The following is a 27,791-nucleotide window of genomic DNA, read 5'->3' as shown; positions in this document are numbered from 1 at the left end:
GGTAGTAGTCATCCTAACAGGTAGGAATCCCCAGCTTCTTTTAAATTTTATTTGTCCAATTCTTTTTTGTTCCGGCTGGTACCTTGATTCAGGTACTTTCATAGAGATCTCTATACCCTGATGCAGTAACCTTCAAACGTTTCAGCCCCCTATTAAATAGACTTTTGAGAATTATCTCCGTAGAGGGGATAATATATTTTGAAGTTTACATCTAAGTATTCTTATAATAAGTATAGTTACGAAGGATGTAATTTCCATCATGTTGTAAAAATTCCACTTAAAAATAAACCTTTTATCATATAGCCTTTAATAATTAAACAATCCCTGCTGATTATTCTTAACAAATGCCCTGAGGAGAGAGCTTTTCCCAATGGCTGAGCTCTGACGCAAGTCAAATTAAGACAAACCCTGTGAACAGGGCTTTTCCAGAGACCTGTGAGCGGTTTAATGATGACACTTCTGTGGCTATGGGGCTTTTGGTGAGCTCCACATTGGTTCTGCCCCCTAAAGCTGTTAGGCTGCTGGTTTTCAAAGCTGAGGAATGAGGGATAGAAAGTTAAAACACCACAAAGCTTGCCGTTCTGAGATTCAAGTGTTTTTCTGGAATAAACACACCTTGGATTATTGCTTGTAAACTTTTGATTATTTTCCAGATTTCTCAAAAGGTTGATTTTTGACCATTTTTGCCAGTATTCTCATTGCTTTTATAGAGGAGTGGATCTTTGCCCATCATTACTTCACTGTTTCAGAAGTACTTCAAGATTAACTCTTAGAACAGCAGGTAACTTGCGCTTCCCAAGTTCCTAGTTATCTTGGGTTTCTAGCATTCTTTTTGTCTCCTTGCTTCTTGACCAAGAACTTTATCAGTAACATAGTTTACTCTGTAACACATTACTTTTATAGCAACTAGGTTCTAGGTATTATTCATTCAACAAGCATTTGTCAGAAGTATCCCCTCTTCCTGAGGGGAGAGTCAAGACAGATAGATAGACAGATAGATAGATAGTTTGTTTCCTAATTCCTAATGACCATTTGATTACTTATTTAATATTTTAAAGAAAAGAAAAGTGAATTTCATTTAGAAGTCAATTCACTTTTGCTTTCTGGCTTCCTTATTTCATATACGAGTTAACTTTAAAAAATGTAACGAGGTGAACCCCTCCATTTTTACTATCCAGTTGTAGGTGAAGTCAGCTATGAAATACAAAAAAATATTATCAAAATAATAATGGAATGACAGTTTATTTATCTGCAAGCTTTGGGAAATGAGGATAGTACATCTGTGAATTTCCCAATAGTGAGTGATGTTACTTTTGGAAAAGTGCTTGATTCTTTCCTTTTATTTATTGATTTTCAAAGTAGTGGTTTGGTTCCCTAACATCCTCCAAAAAGTGAAAAATAAAACTTTGTTTATCACTATAAACAAGTGCATTTATATACATTGGGTGTGTTCTAGTCCATACACTAGAAACAAATGCATTTATATACACATTGGATGTGTGCCAGTCCACAGCAATTACTACCCTTATTGATGACCACATGTGCAGACGGTCCCATCTTCAGCTGTGGGAGATGATTCCAGCTAGTTCCTGAGTCCTTTTGATATGACCCTGGTAGTCTTTGATAATTCCTTGCTTCCTAGAAGAGTGAGATTTAGAGGCTCATGTAAATTTCTTGACCCATATCTAGAATTAGACATTTTGACAAGGAACCCTAGGGGTTTTTTTAATTGTGTTAAAATATACAGAACCTAAAATTTACCATCTTAAGCATTTTTAAGTGTGCAGTTCAGCGATGTTAGGTCACATTGCTGTACAGCCATCACCACCACCCATCCTCTGAAACTCTGTGCTTATTAAACAATAACTACTCATTCTCCCTCTTCCTCACTGCTGGTGATCATTATTCCACTTTCTGTCTTTATGATTTTGACAACTCTAAATACCTCGTATGAGTGGAATCATACAGTATTTGTCTTTTGTGACTGGCTTATTTCACTGAGCATAATGTCCTCAAGGTTCACCCATGTTATATAGCAAATGCCAGATTTTTCCTTTTTAAGACTGAATAACATGCCATTGTATATATATACCACACTTTGCTTAGGAATTCTTCATATATTCTGAATACGGTCTGCCTTCATCATCTTCAGGTTCTGTTTCTGTGGATTCAACCAAATATGGATAGAAAATATTCAGAAGAAAATTCTGTAAAGTTCCAAAAAGTAAAACAAATTAGCTGTGTACCAGCAACTATTTACATTGTATTTACAACTAGTTACATAGCATATACATTGTATTAGGTATTATATGTAATCTAGAGTTTAAGCATACAGGAGTGGGATGTATGAAGGTTATAGTCAAATACTGTGCCATTTTATATAAGGGACTTGAGCTTCTTAGGATTCTGAGGATTCTGATACAGAGGGACAACTGTATCCTTGTTTAAAGCCTTTTTACTCTGGATAGTGTCTTTTAATACACAAAATTTATAATTTCTGAAGTTCAATGTCTATTTTTTCTTTTGTTACCTTTGCCTTTGGTATCATATGGAGAAAGCATTTCCAAACCCAATGTCCTGAAACTTTTGCCCTATGTTTTTGTCTAAGAATTTTATAGTTTTAAGTCTTACATTTCATCCTAGATCCGTTTTGAGTTCATATTTGTAATGGTGTTAAGTAAGGGCCCGACTTCATTAAGAAAAAAAATTTCATTATTTTTTTTTTTTTACATGCAGGAGTTTTTTATTGGTCACTTATATGCCAGGCATGAACATCGGCCCAAAAAAGTCACGTTTCCACTTAAAAGAGCCTGTTGTCTCTTCCCATAGTGTTTCTCCCCCAACTCTGCAGATGCACAATTACAGATGAAGTCAGCTTTACTTATTCTAGAGGCTCAGCTCCAGGAACAAGCTGGTATCCCTTAGTATAAGGCACTGTCAGTAAAACCCAGGGGGAACCAGGTCTTGAGACTCCAGTGTTCCATCACTGTCATGACGAGTCTTCACTCACCAGAAGTACCAACTTCAGTCACCCTGGACTCTCCATCTGGCACTGCAGTGGAACATTTCTGCTGGCCTCTGGAAATGTTTCAGTTTTAATAAGGGCCTCTGGCTATAGCTGAGAAATGACAGGTACAATAGCTGTCTTTTCCTGAAATGTTGCAGATCAGTTACAGTAAACAGAACAGCGACCATCAAGGAAAAATGTCACTCTGGGCTCCTTTTCAACCACAGTAGCTATGTGGAAGCAGCTGCAGCTTTGATAAGGGACAAAAGCATTTTATTTTTAAAAGCATATTGGCATGTGGTGCTAATTTTATATTTTTACTTCCCCATTGTATTAGATCAAACAAGTTGCCACTAAATGAAGGAATTACCCAGCACAATTCGTTGTCACATAATTCTTGGTGTAGTTACCAGTAACTGAAAAAGTGGATGGCTGTCCTGACCGGGCAACAAATCTCACAATTCACGTGGTTTCCAATTCTTTGTTTTCAACAAACTTGAAAGCTATCCTAACTGAACTGTCAGCTAACGATTGTTAGAAATCATTCTGATGATAGACCACTCCAGGATTACTTATTTCTGGCACGTGACTCGGTGGGAGTCACAGGGCTGAGCATCTTCACGCCTCCAGAGCCCTTCACTCCTGCCTCATTTATGTGAAAAGGCTTCTCAGTGCTGACATCACAACAATGAGAAACAGCAGAAGAACTGATGCTACCCTTGCTTCATTGAGCAGTAAACACTTTTAAACATTTTTCATTAAACTACAGATTTTTAAAATGTTTATTTTGGAAGGCTAATAATTATTTGTCAAGTTTTGTAACTTTGTTCCAATTATGATTTAATAATTGTAATGACAGTCTAGAAACTTTCTGCTGTAAAAATCTATTTTTATATATTGTACATTTCTTGATTTATAAATGTGGTAAAATACACATAAAACTTACCGTCTTTGCCATTTTTTGAGTGTATAGTTTAGCAGTGTTAATTATTCACGTTGTTGTGCATTCAATCCAGAACTCTTTCCACCTTTCAAAACTAAAACTCTATATTCATTAGAAACAACTTAGAAATATTTTTAACAAAGAGAGCCTTGGGAAAAAATGTTTAACTTCAACTTATCTATTTTTGTTGTAGAGAAGACCAATAGGGTAATCAAACTTAAATTATTAGGATAAAATACCTGGATTAAATTCTCTTGGGGCAGTGTACTGGAAACAAGAGATCAAAGAGAAAAAGGAGCCTTGTTGAATTTCTGATTGTTATAAAAGAGCTTGTTCATTCTATTTAAAAATGCATCATGGTAGTATCAAATTACTATGGCATTTAGATTTCGTTGACTATATTTAAAAGATCATATGATAAAATATTTATTTTTAAATGAAATATTTATAGCATACTGGAAATTATATCCTTTGCAACTATTTATTTTTATTATAAACAATTTAGATGCCAACTTAAAAGCATATTATTCTTTTCATAGTGGTAGTTTTCCATAATTCTTTACGGGGTATGTGACACGTGAAGACTACTGCATTAGGGTCAGGCATCCCTATGAACATGCCTGAACCAACATCAAAGCAGCACTAAGATGTTCAGTGTCTCACTGTGGATGTGTTTCCTGCGGCAGAGCTCATAACAATAGTGACCACTGAGCTTCACTCCTTCACCTGTTATCCCACAATCAAACCCACAAAACACCCCACAGGGAGCTGCCCTACTCTGGGAGGTCGTCTCTTGTCTCTGTCACTGATTTTAGATGACACTTCCTACTTCCTGAGGAAAGTTTTAAGAAAAACTTGCATTGTTGTGCCAAGTCACAGAACTGTATCACAAAGTCCATCCTTCCCTCCCAGCACCCTGGTTACAGATGTAACATTTCTCCTTAAAAGGGCCCAAATCCACAGAGTAAAAGGCAACCTACAGAATGGGAGAAAGCATATGCAAATCACATATCTCATAAGGGATTTATAGCTACACACATACACATATGACAAGGGAAATAAGCCAGTTACAAAAAGACCACAATGTGTGTTTTCATTTACAGGAGGTACTTAGAGATGTCAGAATCACAGACAGAAAGCACAGTGGTGGTTTCCAGGGTCTTGGGATTGGGAATAGGGAGGCATTGCTTAATGGGCAGCGTTTCAGGTTTACCAGGTAAAGAGTTAAGGCAGGTGGATGGTGGTGATGGCTGCACAGCAACGTGAAAGTACTTAATGCCCCTGACCTGTACACTTAAGACTGGTTAAGACGGCAAATTTTATGTACATTTTGCCACAATAAAAATTTTGGAAAAATGCTTTTATCATATCACATTTCACACCTCCGTCCAACTTTGGAATTCATTCAACATATGAAGCATATTCAACATATAGCTGGACTGACAAAGCCAGCCTCTTTATGAAACACAAATGGAACTTGCATTGTCAGGTAAAAGTCAGAATTCATTTTCACTTCAAATTCACATGTATTTTGAGGAAACTTATTAAAAGAACTAAGAAACAAATTAAGATGCATCTTAGATTAATTACCAAATGCAGTTAGGACCAAAACATTGCAGAACTAAGTTATTTAACGCATACTGTTTCTCATTACTTAAAATGTAGGATGTGGCATAAGTCTAGTTTGAGGTGTCCAGTGTCCCTTGGGTCAAACTGTGTCATGTTCAGTTGAGGGGAATATTCATCTAAGAATTATATTAAAAAGCCAAAAATACTCTTACTAGTTTCCTAAGACATAGGTAAACTTTTTATGTATTTAGTGAAAAGCCGTATAGTGACAAAAACTAAGTGCTCTGGACGTTAGCCTGTGTCAGATACGAGATGGGAAAGATGAAGGCTGACTGCTATTGAATAAACACTGGTGATATGATTGGATAACTGATGGAAAAAAAGCCGCATTAAACTTATGTTGTTGGTTTGATCTTTTGTGTCTTGGGAAGTTCTGTATCCCCAGGATGTAACCCCCGTGTGTAAGAGAGATGCTGCGGTGCTCACCGTGAGCTGCCGGGGGTGGTTCTTGGAGTAAGTACTGGGAAGGGCTTCTGGACTAATGCTTGTCTCTGAGTAACAGGGACTGGGACCCTGCCTCGAGGGGAGGCACCTCTGACAACCGCAGGGGAGGAGGAGCGGCCCCCTGGGCCCCAGCACGTGCGAGGCAGGTTTCAGAAGTTTTGATTAGTCACTAAAGATGGCTATTCCCAAGCAAGTCCATTGGATTGTCCCACTGCTGTGAGTCTTGGTTTTCTATTCCTGGGGCTGTGCAAGATGGCGAGGAGTTTGACTCCTCTTGCTTTTTAGAAGGGAAATGGGATCTGAGACACTGGTTCTCAGAGGTCTGTATAAGTTGAGGTCTGGAGACTGACCGATTCCCTTAAAATAAGTGGTTTTATGTGTTTGTTCCCCAGATCAGCAGCATCAGCTTCTCCAGGGAACAAGTTAAGAATGCAGATTCTTGGCTGCATTCTGGATTAGCCATCTGGAATTTAGGGCCTCTCTGGATGATTCTGACACCCCTGCAGATTTGAGAACCACTCACCCTTGTATGGTTTAAGTTGAATTGCCCTTGGCTGGTTGACATGACGTCCAGGTGACGTAACTACTAGCTTTGCGTAAACATTAGGTGTTTCACGTTTGTGTGTTTTAGAACCAGTGTTGCTAGTTTTCAGTATATAGAAGAGCAGAGTGTGTCCTGCCTGATGATAAAGGTGCCTAGTGCCAAGTGCAGAACAACAGCATGTCCTAAGCCAGAGCCCTCGGGCCAGACACTCAGCAGTGGTGTCCTCAGGCTGCTGGACGGTTGAGCCTGGTGTGAGGTCCTCTCTGGGCAGGTCCTCTAGAGGTCTGCAGGCAGCTCTGTGGGCATGTGAGCCAGGGCCGGGGGCCACCGAGGGAGAGGTGGGCCCTGCCTGTTTTCCAGAGCAGGAGAGTGAATAGCGTCTATTTTGAAGAGAGACCTGCTCTGCTTTGTGGCCCATCCAGAACCCGTGCTCCCATCTCCCTGAAATTTGTGAAGCATCCTTGTCACCAAGGTCTTTCCTTCTTTTAATTTTGCTTCTACTTCCTAATCTTTTGAAGTGCATCCATCGGTCTTCTTTAAATGCAAATCATACCAAGTCATTTCCTTCCTTAAAAGTAAAATTGCCACAGGACGTTCCCAGTCCTTCCCAGTCACAAGAACTTTGCCCTCAGGAGAGAGTCCAGAAGTCGCAGCTGGCCCTGACTTCCCCAGCACCTCTGAGTGCCTGACGCTGCCCTGGCGTTGCGCAGAGGCTGCTCCCCAGCCCGGATATCCGTGCCAGTCCCCAGACGAGGTGAGGGCCATCACACACTCCTGCTTCATCCCATCTGATACTTCCCATTAATTTTGACTTTGCTTTTTCCCCCAGAACCTGAGCTCCAGCCCCTGTCCTGTCCTCGGGACATGGGTCCATGCTGAGTGAGTTGTTCCCTCGTGTGCTCATGCAGGGTCCCTGAGGATAGGGACGCTGTTTGCTGCTGTGTCCCAGGCCTCCGGAGGCTCAACAAACACGTCTTTGTTACGCAAACAAGCCATGCCTTATTTCTAGCTCCCCTTCCCTGCTGTTCATGTACCCCCTGTCTGTTGCATTGTAGTTTGGAGCTGAGTTCCGAAGGTTCTCCTTGGACCGTCAAAAGCCCGGGAAGTTTGAAGACTTCTACAAGCTGGTTGTGCACACGCACCACATCTCCAACACCGAGGTGGCCATCGGCTACGCAGACGTGCACGGTGACCTGCTGCCCATCAACAATGATGACAACTTCTGCAAGGCCGTGTCCAGCGCCAGCCCCCTGCTCAGGGTCTTCATCCAGAGACGAGGTACCCAGGGGCCGAGCCCCCTGCTCAGGGTCTTCATCCAGAGACGAGGTACCCGGGGGCCAAGCCCCCTGCTCAGGGTCTTCATCTAGAGACGAGGTACCCGGGGGCCGAGCCCCCTGCTCAGGGTCTTCATCCAGAGACGAGGTACCATGGGCCGAGCTGCTGCTTCTGCTCAGCAGTCACTTCAAAAACAAGCACAGTTTTCAGAACCACGCAGTTGTTTTCTAGCCGGTAGCGGGAGAGTAAAGAAATTAACATTCATTTGGTCAACACTAATTTCTTAGAAAGGCTTAACAATGTTTAAACTACACTTTCCACCTTAAATAGTTTGACTTATGAGTTTTAAATACTGAGGAAAAAATAATACCAATATTTTCAGTATTTTAACTGGAAACATTAGCCAGTAACCCAAGAATGAAATTCAAGTTTGTTAGTGTATGTTTTCCACTGTCTTTTTAGGGTTGGAAAAAAATGTTAGCTTTAGATTATAAGTGTGGTTAACTTTCAGCTCTGAAGGCCTAGCTTTGCTGTAAGTAACAACAATACCATTTCACGTGAAAATATGTCACCAACACAGTTTAGTGGCTGGAAGGGGGGGCACCCTGCTGTGGAGTCTGCGTGTCAGCTTTGTTTTCTGTCTCTAAGCTTGGGAGAACCTTAGCAATTCTAAAACATACTGAAGAAAAGAACCACTTGCAGGTGAGGCTTGGCATTTGGAAAAGGCATTTTATGATTGATGTGGCCCTGACTGTCCCCCTCCCGGAGTGAACCTCTGTGCCCACAGTGGCACCGACCACCTTGGGGAGCAGGCTGGCGGAGGGACACTTGCAAAGCTGCAGCACGCATACCACTGCCGTGCACCTTCATCGTGTTGGGCAGAGGGAGGTCAGCCTTGGTCTCTCGGGGAGTGGGCAGCTTCACAGAGACTGGAAGTGGCAGCGTGCTGGATAGAGGCCCCCAGATGTGGGAGCCCCAAGCCAGGCTTGGTAAGTGTGAGGAGGCAGGAGGCGGGGCATGGGGCCAGGTGCCTGGTTCTCACGCCTTCCCCAGCCCTCCTTTGCGTGATGGTGTTCCCAAGGCACCCGCCCGTCAGGTTGTCCTGAGGTGGGGAGGCTGCGGACGCTGAGTGCTCGGCGGCCAGTGCTGTGAGCTGGCTGTTCCTGTCCTCTTGTTCGTGGTGATGGAGGGGGCTGCGTGGGGAGGGCACAGCAGGGACCCACTGACCTCCCTTCAGAGCAGTTCTCTGGCAGTAGATCAGAGAGCTTGCATCTGCAGCCCTCGCTGAGCCTGGTGTCCTGCTGGTGGTACTAAAATGTCAACACAGCTGTCACTTCCTCACAGTGGCCTGGGGGAGCTGGCTTTCACTTTCCTATGGAGTGGCCGGGGCATCGGGACCCTCCTCAGCCCCTGCACAGCCCCTGGCTCTGCCTCCCTGGTCTGCTGCCCTTCCCTCTGCTGTGGCCACACCTTCTGTCCTTGCTTGGAACGCATGCCCCTCACATCGTCCAGGTGCTCTTCACGTACCACCCTCAGGAAGGCCTCCCTGGTACACGTCCCCTTTGCCCATTCTCTAGCCCCTTTACTGTGCTCCCCTGGGCTGCTCTCAGGGCTGGCCTGTGGTCCAGAGCCCACAGCTCTGCCCTGGCCATCCCAGGTTGTGGTGTTTCCTCACAAGGTGCGGGAGCATGAGCCAGGCTGTGCAGCCCTGTGTGAGAGACAGGTGTGCACACAGGCTTCATCACTTGTCACGTGTCGTGCAGGAAGCCGGGCTCTGTTCCGCTGTGGAGCTGGAGCTGAAGGCACTGAAGCTGGCACTCTTTGCCCTTTAAGAGGCCAGCCCTAGTGACACTTGGCCCCCTGTGCTGTCGGTTCACTGAAGCCCAGGTGAGACAGGAAGCTGTGTGGATGGGCTAGCTTCCCCCAGCACTCAGTGGCTCCCAGGCTCAGCTTGCTGGCTTGGGCCCTGTATCATGTCTTCATTACTTACTTTTCTTCTTTCCCTTGGCCTCAGAGAAATAGCTCAGAGTTTAACTAGCTAGCTTAGGATGTCTAACCCTCTTGTGTTTTAAGTGTGAGCGTGTCACCTCCAGCCCCTGCCTTTCTCTGTTACATGGCAGCAAAGAGCTGATTTCAGATGCTGCCCTCAGCAGTTTCCCTCTGCTCTGTGACTGACTGAACCCCACTCTTGTCATCTGTAGAATGGGAGAGCCTACCTCAGGCTGTTGTCAGGCTTAGAGAGGAAAATGTTCCCAGCATTCACAGAGCCCATCACTGGGAAACTGGGGCTCTTGCCTCACTGTCCGCAATGGACTGTGGCTGTGAAGGCTGCATCAGAGGGAGAAGCAGGCGCAGTGGTGTTTCCGTGGAGCCATCCTGATGCCCTCCGTGCTCAGGAAAGACTTGCTGACTGCGTGGACAGGGGTGCCATCCTGGGCGGGGCAGAGCTGAGGTGCCCCCAGGGGTGACACTGAAGTCCCACTTCCTTGTCCTACAACATAGGTTCGAAGCTGTTGGTCACGTAATGCCATTTTCATGACTTCTCCGTAGCCACACCCACCCTGTCATTTCTTTAATGATTTCCTGTGCTTGGATGTATATTGTAAGAGGAGACTGTCACTATCAAATGGAAACTCATTCTTCCCATAGATGTTGAGAGAAACCCACAGTGATGTTTAGGAAAATGATTTTGTTTGCCACTTACTATTCTCCTCCCCCAAAACCACACATAGACGTCACAATGAAACTACAGACCAACATCTCTGATGAGTACAGATGTAGAAACCCCTCACCGACACACTAAGGTATGGAAAACATGCTTCCACGGCAGAAAGTAGATGCAACACGCTGTGTCCATTAGGAGGAATGAGGTACTGAAGGAACCAGGCTGCAGGACGGGCGAACCTGGGGAGGGAGCCAGTTGGAAGAGGCCACTCAGCTGACCTCACTGTGAGCGAGTCTGCATTTGTGCGCTCACTGCAGTTCACCGGTAACCCCAGGTCAGGGCCCAGAGCCCCCTCACCTCCACCAAGACCTGCTCAGGTCGGGCTGGCTGAGGCGGGGAAGGTGAGCCTGGCCTGCCTGTGTGGGCTCGCATGGTGAGCGGGGCGCTCTTCACCATCGCTTAGTGCCGCTCGCCCACATCCTTGCACTTTTTTAAAAGAACTATTAAAATACATATGACAGAATTTACCATCATAAACATTTTGAAGTGCACAGGTCAGCGGCATTAGGTACGTTCCCGTTGTGCAGCCGTCACCACCATCCATTCCCATAACTGTTTTCATCTTGTAAGATTGAATCACTCTACCTTTTAAACCCCAATTCCTCATTTCCTCTCCCCCAGCCACCAGGAGCCACCATCCTACCTTCTGTCTCTATGGCTTTGACAACTCTTAAGTACCACGTGTAATAAGTCTCTCACTTTGCTGCTGAAGTCTGTATCCTAGTATTTTGTTGAATATTTTGCATCAATGCTCATAAGGAATTTTGGCCCGTATTTCTCTTTTCTTGTAGTGTCTTTGTCTGGCTTTGGTATCAGGGTTATGCTGGTCTCCTGGAAGAAGGTGGGAAGAGTTCCCTCTTCAATTTGGGGGAAAGTTTGAGAAGGATTGGTATTAATTCTTTAAATATTTGGTATAATTTACGAGTGAAGTCATCAGGACCAGGGCCTTTCTTTGTTAGGAGATTTTAAGATTTTCTTTTTCTTTTTATTTAGTCTTGGTAGGTTTTGTGTTTCTAAGAATTTGTCCACTTCAGCTCCATTACTTTTCAGCTCCAGAATATCTTTTCGGTTTCTTTTTAGATTTTCTGTATCTTTATTGATATTTCCATTTTGTTTATACTTCATTTTCTTGACTTTCTCCACATCTTTCTAAAATTCTTTGTGCATTTTTAGGACTGTTTTTTTTTTAACTCTTTGTCTAATATATCTGCCATTAAGTCTTTTTCAGGGACAGATTCTTTTGAATCATTTTTTTCCTTTTAATGGGCCATACCTGTCTGTTTCTTTGTATGCTTTGTGATTTTTTGTTGTTGTTGTTGAACACTGGACATTTGGAACTAATAACTTGGCAACTCTGAAAACCAGATTCTACCCCTTCCCCAGGGTTTGCTGTTATTGGTTATTTTTAAAAATTATTGTAGACTGTCTGTCAAGTATCAGCAAGAGGTGTAAAATTAATGACTTCTCGGGTCTCTTCTGACACTTTCCTGGGCATGTGCAGTCACTTTCTAATTTGTCCTTTATATGCAGTTCTTCAATGTTCTAGTTTTTAACGTCTGACTCATGAAAGGGGAAAAGAAGGGGGAAAGAGGGTATAGAAAGGCACTTCCGCCTGTTTGGGAGGGGTCGGAGCAGTAGGGGGAAGTGTAGCAGCAGTGGGCACCTGCCCCTTTGGCTGCACCTCTGTGGTCAGAAGCCACAATCAGCATCAGAGCACAGACCCCTGATATTTGGAGGACAGGGTCCTTTCTGCCCCCCTGGTTCCTGCAGGCTGCTCCAGACCCACATGCACAGCCTCCTGCTATGCGGCTGGGGTGGGCGGGTAGCTGTCCCTGTGCTGAGACCCGACATGGACCAAAGTCGACTGTTCTTCGCCTGGAACCTGCAAGCCTGCAGCCGACCCCAGAGTTAGTTACAGCACAGATTCTGTCCGTGCAGTTGTTGTCTGGGTGGGGAGACGTCCCGGGTGCTGCCTGCTCTGCTGTCGTCCCTCTGTGTGCATGCATGCGTATGCATGTATAATTTCACTGTTTAAAATTACCCCCAAGCATAGTGCCAGAGTGCTGTAGAGTTTCCCTAAGTGCAAGATGGATGTGATGTGCTTTACTTAGAAAATGCTCTTGGCCATGAGTTCAGTGTTAATGCATCAGTAATTTCTACGAAGTGAGGTGTCCTAATCAGAAACACATTAACACAAGTTTATGTATTGATTGGTGGATGAAAATGTTGTGATCAGAGGCTCACCCCTAATCGTATATTTCCTGGAAGCCGTGGTTCGGTTTTCAATAATTCAGTGTCCATGGAGACTTTATAAAACATAGCTGCATTGAATTAATTAGAATCAACTGTATGTGAAAAGTCCAGAATGGGCAAATCCATAGAGACAGAAAGTAAATTCATGAATGTGGGGGGAGGGAGGCTGGGAGGTACGGAGTTTCTTCACTGGACAATGGGGTATTCTGGAATCTGGTCATCGTGCTAGTTGCACAGTTCTGTAAATATACTAATAACCATTGAATTATACTCTTTAAATGGGTGAACTTTATAGTATGTAAATTATATCCCATTAAATCTGTTAAAAATGTTAAGTAGGAGATTCAGAACAGACTCTCATGTTCTGAGTCCTGGCCCTAAGTGAGGTCCTCTGGTCTTGTCTTCAGCCTTATTTCCAAAATTCCATCATCTTCAGTCTGTGTAAATGCTTTGACTTATTAATTAATTTGTTTGTCAAATGTAAAAAAAAGTCATTCCCTCCCCTGGTGATAGGAACTTCTGTGCTTTGCTCAGTGGCCCCAGCTGTGAGCAGCGCATGGCGTCCTAGTGTGTTGGCCCCGAAACTCCAGACAGCACTCAGGACACCCGAGTTGGCTTCTGGTGCAGGAGGCGACTCTGTCCCATCCTTGAACTGATTAGGAATGTAAATGGCAGGCACGGTGACGTTAGCAGGACCTGCGACTCTGTTACCATGTCGTGTGTTACTTGTAGCTAGAGATCTTGAATATCATTTAACACAGTACAGACTGTTATTTAATGCATTAGTGGGAAAGCTCATGTGGTATTGTATCACACATTTGCCTTAGTATTTTGATCATAGTCTACAAAGTACTTTCTTTCTTTTGTAACCCATGTCTCTTACTTAATGCCTTGAAGAACGTTATTCTGAGGAGTTCCTGAGCATTACTGGATTGCTGAGAGTTCTTGGGGCTCAGGGTTAAGAACCACATTGTAGACAGTCTGCGTTTGGGAGCTCAGACAACAGGCCAGCAATGACTTGGATCTGATCCTCCTAGGACCCAGTCAGGGGATGTTTTCCTCACACATTACATGGCATTTCTGACCACATGCAGCAGAGGACCACGCCCTTGGCCTTCACACCTTCAGGCTTCTTTCCTTCTGCGTTTACTAGACTTCTTCACTCCTCTCGCCGGGGCTGCCAACTGTTACAAGTTGTGGGGGTTTCCCTTTGGGTGAATAACAGGCGTCATTATGCCTTTAAGTGAGAAGAACAACAGTGACCAGAATGAAGTAGTCACAGTCAGGGAACCTGGATCACAAGTCACTCTGTGCCCTGCCAGCTCCTTTCCTCTCCCAGGATGCAGGAATGCGGGGGATGCAGGCCCAAGTCAGGGGAATGCAGGGTGAGACCAGCAAAGACACTGAACTAAAAACTCTGCTTTTAGCAGAATACACAGGAAGTGCAGACACTCACTTGTCTCCACTTACCCATCAAATAAACCCTAACTAGGGGGTACTGGCATGCCCTCCACTCTTATCATTTAAGAGATGGGCCTTTAACCCCTCCCAGGTCCCAGCCTAGGACCAGAGGTGGAACCCTAGTGGAATTTCAGTTACTTTCTGTCCCTGGGGTAAGGGGCAGTTCAGAGTGTAGTAGGAGGCTTGATGAAGACTCGATTATACCAAAAGATTTCCAGCACAATTAGAGGACTCTCAACTATTTACTTTTAAAATAAACATAAATGTTGTTCATTTGCAGGTATCTGTCAACCACTCCTGCCATTCTAGCATTCTTCTGGGTTCCTAGAATGAGGGAGACATATTTGTAAACTTTTTAATTTTTCAGAAGTTGCATGACTGAGGCAGGGTAAGGAGGTGTAGGGGGTGTTTGCTGGTGATGTCACTTAAGTGAGTTGCCAGAAAAAGTAGTTAAGGGATGTTCTTCAAAGATAACATATTGAATCATTGAGAATTTGGTTATAGGCATGGACAGAATCTTAAAGTATCAGACATATAAATTCTTATAATTGCTTTTCTTGGATTCTTCATTAGGTAGCAGGAGGTATGTTCAGTTTCTAAGTTCGGGATTCACTGCTTAGCAGGAAGCACTCAGTGTGTCTAACATTTTAAGCTGCCAAAACTGAATTTCTGTATTTCCCTCCCCATTTTATTCTCTTTCTTCAGATAATGTCCAAGGTTTTGAGGCTGTGTGTTGAGGGCAGTTTAAAGATACAGTTTTGCTGAATTAGCTTCATCTCTGTGCCCATGTTTACAGGAGCAGGCATAGAACCTGCAGTTAAACACCCCTCTGCTATGGGAACTTTTTCATGAGACGTTTGCTTTTTTAATTGCCACTGATTCCTGGAAGTTTGTGTGTTTGGAGATTTTCCTCTTTTCTTTCCAATTGTGAAAAAGAGCAAAACTCTCCCACTGCTCTACCGTGGGAGCATGCAGAAAACAAAATGCCTGAAGCCCGTGTTCCCCCCTGGAGTAGGAGTGGATGGGGAGAGAATGTGCTGATGCAGCTCATGAAGAAGCACACAAAGCGGAGCCGCCCACCACCCAGAAGAATCCGGGGGCTTGTCCTGGAGAGACTAGTCATCCCGTGTGGGCGCGGTCGGACAGCCAGGGCGCCCTGGACACAGCTCACCTCACCTGTCACCAGGCCTGCGCCTTCCCTCCATGAGCCTGGGGGAGGGGCGGGGCAGAACGAGGGAGGATTTGTCCTCCATCCCACAGGACACCTCGCGTACAAACGGTGATGTTTACACAGATGGAACTGGATTCTGCTTCCACCCATTCAAGCCCACAGTGTGTTAATAGCTGGGACGTGTTTTAAAATCCTTCTTGTCAGTAACATACCCTATGTCGTGAAGCTCTTCATAAAACTTACGTTTAAAAGAAGAGTTTTTTCTGCTTATTACATATTGGTACAAGAAAATTCAAGCAACAAGGAAATAAACAACTGTACCCCCGAGGTGACCACTGTTAGCAGTTTGGTGAGCCCATCCAGACCTCTTGTTATAGATACAATTAGTTGGACATAGTTTTCCATAAACAGGGTCGAGCTCATTTCAACCCAGCATCATATTTTTGACTCCTTGTGGATTATATAGATGTACACCATCTTTTTAACGGAAAATATCAGTTGTATGAATGTAACAAAATGTAACCAATCCCATATCAATTGATATTTAAACTGTTCCAATTTTTCATTATAATAAACCGTGTGGTATGTTTTTATGTACATGTCAGATTCAGGATTAATTGGTAGAAATGTTCTTGCTGGATTAAAGGCTTGCATAATTTGAACTAAGGTATATTTTTTTGCCAGTGAACCTCTCTTTAGCAGAGCATTAGAATGACATTTGAATTGGGCCTTTTTAAAATGCACTTTTAAAGACTGTCCTTGTGTGGCATAGAAGCTGTGAGCTTTGGATTTACCCTCTTGAATGCTAGTGAAGGCCAGTGAGGGTCTGGCTGGCAGGGTCAGGTAAGGGGCTGCCCTCCTGCTAGGACCCCGTGAGTCAGGGGCCTCAGCTGGAATCTGCCCCGTGAGCTGATCATCCTGCGCCAGCTCATCCTAGGTTCAGGGAGCACCTCACAGCCTGGCCTCGCTGGGTGGGAGCTGCAGACCTACAGCATCTGAGCTCCTGGGGAGAGCCCTGGCACGTGGGTGGGTTGCACCTGCCGAAGCAGTCTGCTTCCACGGAGGCCGAAAGACTGTGGCCAGACACGGTCGTCTTGTTGCTTCTTGTCTTGTCTCATCAGACGGGCTCCTGTGTGATGATTGTCACACATGTCTAGGCCCATTTTCTGTGAGGACAAGCTCAAGGACTTCTAGTTCGATGAGAGCAAAGGCCAAGCCCCCAGGCACGGTTTGGGGCGTTCTTTTCACATTTAAGCTGATAATCCTTGTTGTCAGGCTGCCCGTGCTAGCAGGATTTCTCTTCAAATAATCTTTTGAAACATAAAGCAGCACACTCCAGATAACATAACAAGGCTGTGTCTCTGTGTCCGGGGGTGGGGGTGGGGGTTAGGGTTATGTGATGTCACCTGTTTTTAGAAGGGAACGATTCTTCAGCCTTCCTGAATGTTCCTGCCTATAAACACTGCACCCTCACCCCAACCTCCCAAGGAAGCAAAGCCCTGGGGCCCACTTGACCACTCAGGCCTGCAAACAGTCCTTCCTGACTGGACCCACTAAATCTCACGACCCCTCACATGCTGTGACAAGCAGGTTGGGCCCTGTTCCTGCTCTCTGCAGATTCTCCTGGGGGGGCGTGTGGGGGCCTGCAGCACAGCCCCAGAAACAGGCCGAGTCCCACGGGGTGTGCAGGGTGTGCTGAGTCTGATGGAGAACCACGGGGAGGTTTAAGCAGAAGCTCCATGTGAACTGGCAGAGGCGCTGCTGTGGGTGGTGGCCCACAGGGAGACTTTTCAGATCGCCTGCCGCACCTGCTTTCTCTGTGGCTAGAGGGTGACCCACAGAGTCCTGGGCCACGCTCTCCATGAGGTCAGACTCTGCGCCTTTATCTCTGGAAGCCTGTTGTGCCGAGTGTCCCCACAGCAGGTGTGCAGTTTGGGAGGGCCCTGTGCCTGGGTGGAGTTACAATCTGGCGTTATATTTTATTAAATGTCTGTGAAGGCCCTCAGATCGAGAAGTGCCAGCCCCCTTGGGCCTTTGTAAGCAGAGGGTTAAGTCTTAGCTTTCCTGGCCTTTGTTGGGGACGGGATCCACAGGTGTCAACACAGAGGTTTTGGAGCCTCCAGAAGTCAGGTCCTTGCTTCATTCCCCTTTGACCGGGATGATGGTACCTGGGTCATCCAGCCCTAACCCTGCACTATAAAATATAGACCCCACTAGAGATGCAGCTTCGAGGCCGTCATTCATAATGGTTTGCATGGCCGTATTTCCACCCCTCCAGCTGGTCCCCTGTCACTGAGCAGAGGCTGGACAGTCAGTTAGAGGCTCACCTTGCTGATGGGCGTGTGCTGTGTGCCTGGCATTGCCAAGTCCTGGGGGTTCAAGGGCAGGTCATGGTTCTTGCCCTCTCAAGGGACCTGCAGCCCCACATCCTGCTGGGAAAACAGCAACCACCCAGGGGATTGTGCTGTGGGGACTGGGAAGAACTGCTTTAGACAGAGAGTCTGGGAGGGCCTTGTGAAGAGGGGGTGCCAGACTGAAAAGTGAGTGCAAGGTCCTGGGGGACGCGAAAGTTGGGCAGCTCAGGTTAGAAGCACCAGGCTGAACGTGTGATAGGAGGGAATGGTGGGAGGTGACTGTGCACTCTGAGCTCCATGAGAGCCTGGGGATTGTGTTTCCCCACTTGCAAACAGCAGGGGCTCACTAATGAGCTGGTGATGACGCTAGGCGGCTCCTGGCTGAGGATACTGTCTGGTGACAGATCCCATGCAGGGCCTGCAGATGAGAGGAGGGGACATGTAGGAGAAGCCCCTCAAGGTATCACTAAGACCTGAACATCTCATGGGAAATCTATATTCCAGCTGCCTTGTGTTGAGACTTTTTTTAGCATGTTTATAAAGTGGCTGGCTTAAAATCTTTTGTGTAGGTGAGAAATAGTTCATCTTAAATTGGGTTCTCTTAAACATTTTGTATTTGAGGCACTTTTGTTAGAGAGGAGCTCCAGGATACTCATAACAGTGAAATATTTCCTCTTAGCCAAAGGCTGGCCCGTCTGATCTACACCTTGTGGTCCTTGAGTCACGGGGCTGGGGAAGCTGTTCACATTCCTGCCACTAGCCATTTTGAATCTAATTAAATGCCATTCCATTGGGAGGAAAGTCTTTTGAGGACAGAATGAAGACAGCTGGGGGAGAGCCTGCAGTTGGTGGGGGCCCGTGGAAGCCCCCCAGGGAGGAGACTGGGTCTCGGTGCTGCCTCCAGGAGAGCACACCGGCCGGAGACGCTCAAGGACACTCTCGTGAGAGTCCAGCAGCTCTGTGTGGCCATTTCTGGTTAAAAGGGCTCCTAAGTGCAGAGGACGTCTGTGGAGACCAAGAGCCAGTGGACATCCAGGTGGGCTTCTGCTGCAGCCTGGCCTCAGCAGAACTCATCAGTGAAGAGGAGGGGGGTTCCCAGTCAGGCAGCTGGAGCGAAAGGGATGCTCTGGTTTGGAAGGGTGACTTCCAAAGCCCTGTGTGAAATTATTTGGTGCCGTCTTCATCCGAGGCCCTGAAACCCACTCTGGAGATGCTTACTTGATTGGTTGATCGCTTTTGACTCTTCTTTCCTCCTTGCATCCCGTACTCTGGCCTGTCTTCCAGCACCACCGACTGTTCCTCTGTGTTCCGCCTGCTGTGTGTGCCTCTGTGGCTCTGTGGCTCTGCTGGGTGGGCGGAGCTGCTTTCCTGCCCACCACCTTCCTCTGCCTGGACACTCGTCCAGCAGCTGGACTGACCCTGCCGTGCAGCTCAGGCCGCACAGCAACTTCAGTGGTCCTCATCACGGTTTTCACTGAAGGGCATCGTGGCTCCTCAGGACAGCAGACACATTTCGGCGTCTGTGTTAGTTTATGTCATTCCCTGGCTCAGTTATAGCCTTCTTGTTTCTCTTTACGTCCATCCCTTCCTGAGATTCACCACTGTTACCATCTTTCTTGAGGACCCCTTAGAAGTAACTCCCATGTGGCCTGGGACCACCTTCATCAGAACCCCAGGGAGGTCAGGGGCCTGTGGGATGCAGATTCTGGGGCTCACCCCAACCCGAGAACCAGAACCCCTGGGGTGAAGGTCCGAGTCAGGTTCTCCAGTGACTCGTGCACACTGCCCCAGAACACACACATTCCTTCTGCTCTCAGAAACAAGTGCTCACCTAACAGCTGACTGTTGACCAAGGACTCAGATTATCTGTGGCTATCGCAACAGACCAAGTTGTATCTTTGTGCGTGATGAGGCTGAAGCTCCAAGAAAGCTTCAACATTCCAAACATATTTCTCAATAAAGTTGTTTGAAATGTATTTAAAATAGCCCGGCTGAGGGCTTATCTGGCAGCTTTCAATAGAGGATGTAGAGAAAGTGACATTCAGACACTTCCCTGTAGTGATGTGACATGTGCCAGCTCAGAACAGTCAGCTGTGGAACTGGAACTGACTCAGTGGCCCACATTACAACCATATTATTTTTCCACAGACGGGAGAATCCTAGTTAAGAATACAGTAAACTTCAGCAGTGCCCTAGTGTAAAGTAATTCATTGTACAAATAATGCACCTGTACTAGTTTGGAGTCCAGAGATAAAAATTTCCACTGTGAACTTTTTTCTTTTCCAGAAACGTAAGCAAGATTTGGATTTCCTCTTGCACAGTGACTTGTCTTCCTGTTTTTGCCCTGTATCTCTATATTTTCCATCCTCTCCTGTGGGAAAATGATTCAGCACAGAGGCCACCATGCGCAATGTACTCCACCTGCACCCAGGTCCTCATAACACCTCCAACCATTTTGCAATATTTAACAAATGCAAACAGAGAATTAGGATGCATCTGACAGTTGGATTTGGAGCTATTTACTCCTAAGTTTTTCTGCGGGGGCATGAATGCAGGATGCACCCCTGGAGCCCTGCCCGGCCGCACTCCAGAGCCCCCCAGAGCCACAGAGTGGAGACAGGCTGGGGTGGGGGTTCTGTGCCTGGCCCACCTGTCACTGCAGTGCACATCAGTTAACGGTAAAGGCTGCTTTCACTGTGGTCACACGTATGTAACACGAATTTCCCTTTTAACCAGTTTTGAGCGTGCAGTTCAGTGCATTCACACTGTTGTGCAAACGCCATCTGTCTCCTCAAATTTTTCATCTCCCAGCTGAAACTGTACCCATTAAAACATGTGTTTTGGTGAGTTAAAGTCAAACTGCCACAAGTACCTCTGTCCATGTAAAGTATAAATTCCTATATAAAGTGCCCATGGGGCACGTTTATAACTGATCCATGTCTATGGTCTTGTTAGAATTTCAAATCAAAGGGTGAGGAGTTATACTTTTTCAAAAAGCAAATCACTTAGGAAATAATCGCACTTGCCAGTGGAGTCATCATGTCCCCACAGAGACTCCAGACCTTCCCTGGGGGCTGTGTCCACAGCTGACCCTCATCTGTCTGGTTCCCATGCACTGACCACTGCAGGACCAGAGGCTGGCGGTGGGCCATGCTTCCTGGGCTTCAGATTGCGTGTGGTGAGTCTCAGGCTAAATTACTCCAGATCCTCTGGACACGTCAGGGCATCAGCAGTGACTCAGACGGGTCAGCCACTCTAAGTTTGTCTTCCACCTGCTTGGGACCCCCTGAGCTGTGGAGCGGCCAGGCTGGGAAGCACAGCGTCTCTGTGATGTGTGTCTCGGCGTTGAAACAGCTCTGGGACTTCCTCTGCCAGGGCGGCGACTAAGGTGCTGCAACTCTGCTTCCGCCAAGCCTCTCCGTCAGCCTCGCAGACACAGGTGAGGGGAGCACCCTGACAGCCCAGCCCCCACGGCTCCCTCCCTACGGCCAATGAAACCGGAAGGCTCTGCTGACAGAGAACAGCAGGGGAACAGCGGGGCTGGCCATGCCGTCCCTGTCCTCCTTTGGCCCAGCCTGTCTTGGCGGTGGTGCACAGCATGGCGCCCTTTCATTGTGGCCTCACAACCAGCCCAGCTGGGGTTTTCTCTCCACTCGGCATTGGCTTGCTCTGGGGTGGGCTTCACTTGAGGTAGACATTTGGTGGAGGCCCCTAGGCAGGGGTCCTATACACATCTGCCCCAAATGGCCCCTGCCTATCCCCTGTGCCACCTCAGTGGAGAGGACAGCTTCAGAGACCACCAAAGAGCATGCTTGCCTTTGGGAACAGGTGCCCAAGCAGAGGGCACGTTGTCTGCTGGTGTCACCTCGACCTTGGAGCCATTACAGAGGATGAACCTGAGTCCCAGAGAGGTGACATGGCTTCCAGGTTTGTGTTTCCTCCCACGGTGGTGCATCTCCTGAGCAATCTACAGAGAACTCGGCACTTGCACAAATCCAGCTCACAGGCTGGAGTTTCCGTTCACCTAAGGGGGAAACCCAGGAAGTGTCCGTAGATGGAAGTGCCCGTGGATGGACCACAAATTCCTTTGGCTAGGAGAAAGACACACCCTATGGTTCTCCACCCGCTTTGGTTTGCCCGTTCTGGACCATCCTGCTGTCAGGACCCTTTCCTGACTCAGATTGTTGCTGGTGTCCTGGGCAGCTTCTCAGAAACAGCAGGAGGGTGACTTGTTTAGCTCTTAAAATTCAGGGTCTTCAATACGTATTAAGTGGAAAACACAGGGTGCAAAATTGTGTGTATGATACCTTATCCACTGTAACAAAACAAGAGATTAATAGTCTGTGTTCATATTTGCGTGTATTTGCATAAACAGGCTCTAGTGAAAGTCACAGCCTTGGGTTTGGGGGTGGGAGTCTGTTAATGGATTTGGGGTTTCCTTTCGGGGTGGTGAAAATGTTCTGGAATTAGGCGGTGGTGATGGTTGCACACCCCTGTGAATGCTGAATTGGACACATTAATGAGAGAACACTACGGCAGTAGCTCACAGCCCACGTGATCTCTCAGTCCAGCCCTTGAAAACGCCTTCTTGAAGCAGCACTTCCCTTAGCTTTCGCCTCCGCCCAGCACTTAACACGAGATGAGTTTTTCACTCTGCTCTGAAGGCGATGTCTGTCTAATGGACTGAGGCCCCCGTGACGTGTGTCTCTCGAAGGGTCTTCATGGTGTGTCAGTGGAAGACCCAGGGCAGGGGCCCTACCCTGAGTGCCGTGCAGGGTGAGGGGAACATGCAGGTTCCAGTGGACCACTCACTGGGATTTGTGCTAAGGACCTGTTAGTGAGGAAGACAGCTGACGCTGGCCGTCTTCCCTGTAGACTCACGGGAACAGAGACGTTTGCCCAGCAGCCTCTACTTAGAAAGGGCCAGCTGCTGTGTTTGTGTGGACCCAGCCGGTGGGGTTGTGTGGACCCGGCCAGTGGGGTTGTGTGGACCCGGCCGGCGGGGTTGTGTGGACCCGGCTGCTGGGGTTGTGTGGACCCGGCCGGCGGGGTTGTGTGGACCCGGCTGCTGGGGTTGTGTGGACCCGGCCGGCGGGGTTGTGTGGACCCGGCTGCTGGGGTTGTGTGGACCCGGCTGCTGGGGTTGTGTGGACCCAGCTGCTGGGGTGCTGTGAGGCTTGTAGCGCCTGGGGAAGGCACGAAGACAATGGCCCTCGGCTGAGTCAGGAAGGGCCGAGGACCTGGCTGATACCCGCCCAGGCCTCTTTGTGGAGCTTCTGTGGTCTCCTCTGAGCAGAGAGAAGGCGGCTGGTCCCGGGTGCTGGCCAGCCCCGCACGGCTGAGTGCGGCTGTGGGAGTTGCTGAAGGAGGTCTACTCTAAGTATGGGGTTTTCTGCCAACAGTTATTTTCGGCTGTTTCAATTACAGTTGTCCCCTTTGGTAACCACTGCAGTGTCCCGTAAACAGAGGCTGAATCACAGCCCTGGGCAGCAGAGCCAGGCTGGGAGGGGGACACGTGGATGGCCTCACTCCTCCTGGAGGTGATGGTGGCCCGTGAGGCTTTAAGTGGCATCTCAGCAGAAGGAAAGCCAGTGAGTGCCCCTCTTTCTCTCTGATGGGATGGAGGCTGCTTTTCCCACACCCTCTGCTCAGCAACTGAAGTTGCTTTGTATTCAGAAGCCCACTGTGCACTGCAGGCAGACCCACCAGATCTGACCACGTGTCAGACAAGCTGGCGTTTCAGAAATGCCCGACCTCCATTCTGCCCCTGGCAAAACCAGGACTGAGCCAATGGCCAGGAGGCAGTCCTTCTGAGACAGGCTCCCGAGAGGCCCTGTGAAGGCTGTGTCCCATGTTCTCATTGGAAATTGGGGGGGTTCATGTGCTTTACCCCAAATCCTTTCTCCTACATCATGAAAAAGATGAAGTGTGAGAGGGTGGGAAATGGAGAGAGCTCTTCCTTGGGCTTCCACGAGGCAGAGGGGCTGGGAAGGACTTGGTGGGGGAGGCACTGAGCCAGCTGTGGCTGCCAGCACAGTGCGGTAGGGCTGGTGAGACGAGACCAGGGGTCTTTTGTTATTGTCGGGGATGTCCTGTTGTGTCTGGACTGTGGGCCAGCACGGTAGCCTCGGTTGGAGTTGGTGGAGTTGAGGGTGGTGGGAGGGGCTGCTCGGACCCTCGAAACCACTGGCATCTGTGCCTCTGGGTCCTGGAGCACTGGAAGGTGTTGTACCTGGGAGAGACACAAGCCCCACTCCTTGGATGCCCAGCGATGAGATGGGCCCACATGATGGCCTGCTCCTACCCCCTTCTCAGTAGTTACTGAGTCCAGATCTGTGGCTTCATTACACTGTGGTGCAGACTCAGGAAGGGTGGAGGTCCTGCAGAGTGAGAGGCTTTGAGTCCAAGCCATCTCACTTCCGGTGCTGAGTTAAGCTTCTTGTCGAGATCGGCTCCCAGAACTTTGAGTTTTTTCAATCTGCCTCCCTTAGAACCGCCTGCATTCTCTGTTTCCTGAGTTAGTCATGGTCCTCGGACGTGATAGTGATTACCCCACCAGCTACATCGCCTTGGGAAAGTTTCTTCAGCTCTCTTGTGCCTCAGTTTCCACCTCTGTTAAGCCTTGGTTTGGGAGGATTAAATATTTGGAATCTTCAGAACAGTGCCTGGGGCATGTTGTGAGCATTAGCTGATTAGCATTCTCCTGGCCCCTGGCTAGAGGTGTGATGCAAGCTGTGGGGCAGGATGAGGGAGGTGGCGCGGTGGGCGTGGTCCTGACGTTTGAGCATCTAGAGCGAAGGTCTGGGCGCGCTGTTCCCTTGACCCCTGTAGCACCTGACCAGCCACTGCCCAGTACTCCCTGGGTGTGTTGCTGCACAGGGGTTCCCCTTGAGAAGCTGGTCATTAGGCCAAGGAGTGCGTGGTTCTCACACCGCCCACCTCCGGTGTCCGTCCCGTGGAACACAAGTCCCTTACACGCTGGGGCACGACTGAAGGACAGTTACGCCCAGCCCCATGGCAGATGCTCTCCAGGAAGGAGCCCACTGAGCAGGACCCGGTGCTGCCGGCCCCTTCCAGAGGCAGAGCCAGGTTGGAGCCTGGGACATTCCTGTGTCCTGAGCTGGTCATCCAGGCAGCCGTACCTTGGGAAGAAGCCTAATTGTGCTTCAAGGCCTTAGAGTAACTCCCATTGGATTCTTCCTCCATTTCTTGAGATGGTTCTGAAGACTAGGAAAAATTAGAAGACATTGGGCATGAAGCAGATTTTAGGGGTTGAGGATAAAATTTTCTCTGTTACTTTAAAGCAGAGGAGAGAGTAGCAGCTATTCAATGAAATGCTTCTGAGCACAGATACGACTGGGAGCAGCAGCCAAGGGTTGGCGTGTGCATGCGTGTGCATGTTCCATTGTGTCCAAGGGTCTTTGGTTATTTGCCTGCAATAATTTTGCCTCCTGGCATTTAGGTAACTTTGGCTCCAAGTTTAGCTAGCTAGGAAAGTCAGTGAGAGTTAATTTACTTCTATTAAAATTAGTTTTAAAATCACTTCTTCCTGACACATTAAACCTTAAATCTCTTTCTGATGATGTAATTGGCCATTCAAAATGGATTTGTAAGTAGAGACGCTGTACCTTTCCACCTGTATGCTGAAGGGAACTCATTACTCACCTTGGGGAAGCAGACCAGCATTTAACAGACTTTCATTAATCAAGGTAAGTCTCTGGAAAATGCCCAGGCCACACACCTGAAGTGGGCCACCGCAGACGACAAGATTTTCTGATAATGCACCAGAAAGAAGAGTCTCCTGAGTCTGAAGCAGGACCTGTAGGACGAGATGGCCTCATTTAGACACACACGCTGTCTCATGTCAGATCCTGAGCCCCACCATGCCCTTACCAGGCCACCTCCAGCGCAGACAACGTGAGGAAGTAGCCGGGGAGCAAGCCTCGTTCTCCCTCTGTCTTCCCACCAGGACAGCGGGAATGAGAGCTCACTCGGCCGTCCCAAAGGACTTTACTGAGGTGGTTGGCAGGGGCCGGGGGAGCAAGGCCACATGAAAGCTGCTTTCCATGGGCGCGAGGAGTGGTCACAGTCTCTCTGGCTGCCCAAGGGGGCAGAACTTCGCTGCAGTGGGAATTCGGAGTGAAGGAGGCCCTAGTCCCCTGTTTTCCAATGGTGGCTCTGGACTGTGTCACCTCTTGAATCTGTGTCTTCTACAAAATAAGGAAAATTTGTCTTACCAGTTGCTTATCTGATAAAGGAGCTATTAGAGTTGATGAAATAATTTTGGCAAATTGCAGAGAGCTTCTGAGCAGCGAGTCCTCTTTGTGTGAAGCGTCGCTGAAGCTGCAGTGATGAGCACGTCCCTCTCACTCACCTTTGTTCCCGGGGACTGACGATGGAGGCAGACATTTAGGATCACCCCTCAAATTGCTGCTCCTTCTTTCTGCAAAGCCTATGGTCCTCACTGTTGCCTCCTTAGTGACTTGCACGGAGTCCGGAAGGACGGAAAGCTTTGTAACGAAAAGAGAAGCAATCCAAAACCGTCAGGAGGAAAAGAGCCCTCAACAAAAATGAATGTCTGCCATGTTCATGAAAGCATCACGAAGTGGTTCAGCTGTGACTTACGGAGCCTCGTCCGGGAGCTGCTCGGGGTGAAGCACGGTGTGCACCAGATAGCACGGTGAAGGCAAACGTTCAGGCTGTAACGCATCAGTGTTGACTTTATTCTAACTGAGGGAAGGGGAGTAGGTTAGAAGCAGGAAAACTCTAGATCTCTCGCAGGTCTCTTGCTCCTAGAAGGCATTCCGAGGGCCCAGCAGCCAGGAGAGCACACCGGCCCAGGAGATCTGTGGGACCTAGCATTTCTTCTTTCTCCCGAAGCTGGAAGGAACCATCTTATTTATTTGTTTTAATAAAAACGTTATTGAGATATAACTCACATATCATATAATTCACACATTTAAAGTGTGCAACTCAGTGTTTTTTAAGATGTGCACAGAATTGTGCAACCATCACCACAATCAATTTTAGAACATTTTCATCACCCCCAAAAGAAACCCTGAACCCAGTAAGTAGGTTTTCCGCAGCCCCTGACAACCACTAATCTGCTTCCTGTCTCTCCAGATTTGCCAGTCTGGACATTTCACATGAATGGAATCATGTCATATGTGGCCCCTGCTGTCTGACTTCTTCCATTTGGCATCATGTTCTCAAGATCCATCCATGTTGTGTCCTATGTCAGAACTTTATTCTTCTTTATGGCTGACTAATATTCCATTGCGTGGATGGACCACATTTTTTTACCCATTCCTCAGTGAACAGACTCTTGGGTTGCTCCCACCTTTGGCTGCTGAGAGCTTCCGTGTGCAAGTGTCTGTGTGGACGTGTGTGTTCCGTTCGGCCGTCCCTCTGAAGGTTAACAGTGTGACCAGGCGACCCAGCAACCCCTCTTCTGCAGGTGGGTGCATTTCTTCTCCCCCTGGATGGATGCCTCTTCTCTCTTCTTCTTGCCTAGTTGTCCTGGCCAGACACTCCAGTGCAGGGCTGGGCAGAAGAGCAAGCCCTGATCTTGGAAGGAAGCACCCAGCCTGTCAGCCTGAGTATGAGGTTTGTGGTAGATTTCTTGTGAATGTTCTTCATCAGAAAGCCTAGTGTTTCTTTTTTATATCAGAGGCAAATGCATCTGGTGTTGGGTTCTTAATTTCATCTTGTTCATAAAAAGAACCAAAGGGAATAGAGCTGCTTGACCACTAACACATTTATAAAAAGAAAGTCCATGGAAACAAGAGTTACAGCACTTTTAGCAGCGTCAGCATTCGCGGTGCACGTGTCATTGGAATTCCGTGTTCAGTCTGTGTCTGTTCTTGTGGTTTCCTTAAGTGCCATGTGCTGTCAGCTCAGACTAGGACATCTGAGTTGATTTCCTGAGTTAAGGAATTGAAGCTTCATACCACAGCTCTATTTAGAGCACTTATTTTGTTGTTTT

General features: G+C 47.6%; 1 protein-coding gene and 1 non-coding gene across 2 annotated transcripts in view; one reads left to right on the top strand and one right to left on the bottom strand.

Annotated features, from left to right (window-relative positions):
* PARD6G (par-6 family cell polarity regulator gamma) overlaps positions 1-27,791 on the top strand; it is a 56,115-nt gene that overhangs the window by 11,295 nt on the left and 17,029 nt on the right. Inside the window, exon 2 of the mRNA XM_031441685.2 lies at positions 7,623-7,845. Coding sequence (XP_031297545.1) covers positions 7,623-7,845 — 223 coding nt within the window. The remainder of the gene's footprint in view (positions 1-7,622; positions 7,846-27,791) is intronic.
* On the bottom strand, positions 3,140-3,274 carry LOC116149820 (small nucleolar RNA SNORA16B/SNORA16A family). Its single transcript, XR_004133425.1, has one exon. It is a non-coding gene; the product is annotated as a small nucleolar RNA SNORA16B/SNORA16A family (small nucleolar RNA).

Source organism: Camelus dromedarius, chromosome 28 (genome assembly GCF_036321535.1).
Source record: "Camelus dromedarius isolate mCamDro1 chromosome 28, mCamDro1.pat, whole genome shotgun sequence".
Taxonomy (NCBI): domain Eukaryota; kingdom Metazoa; phylum Chordata; class Mammalia; order Artiodactyla; family Camelidae; genus Camelus; species Camelus dromedarius.
This window is presented reverse-complemented; position numbering and strand designations above follow the sequence as displayed.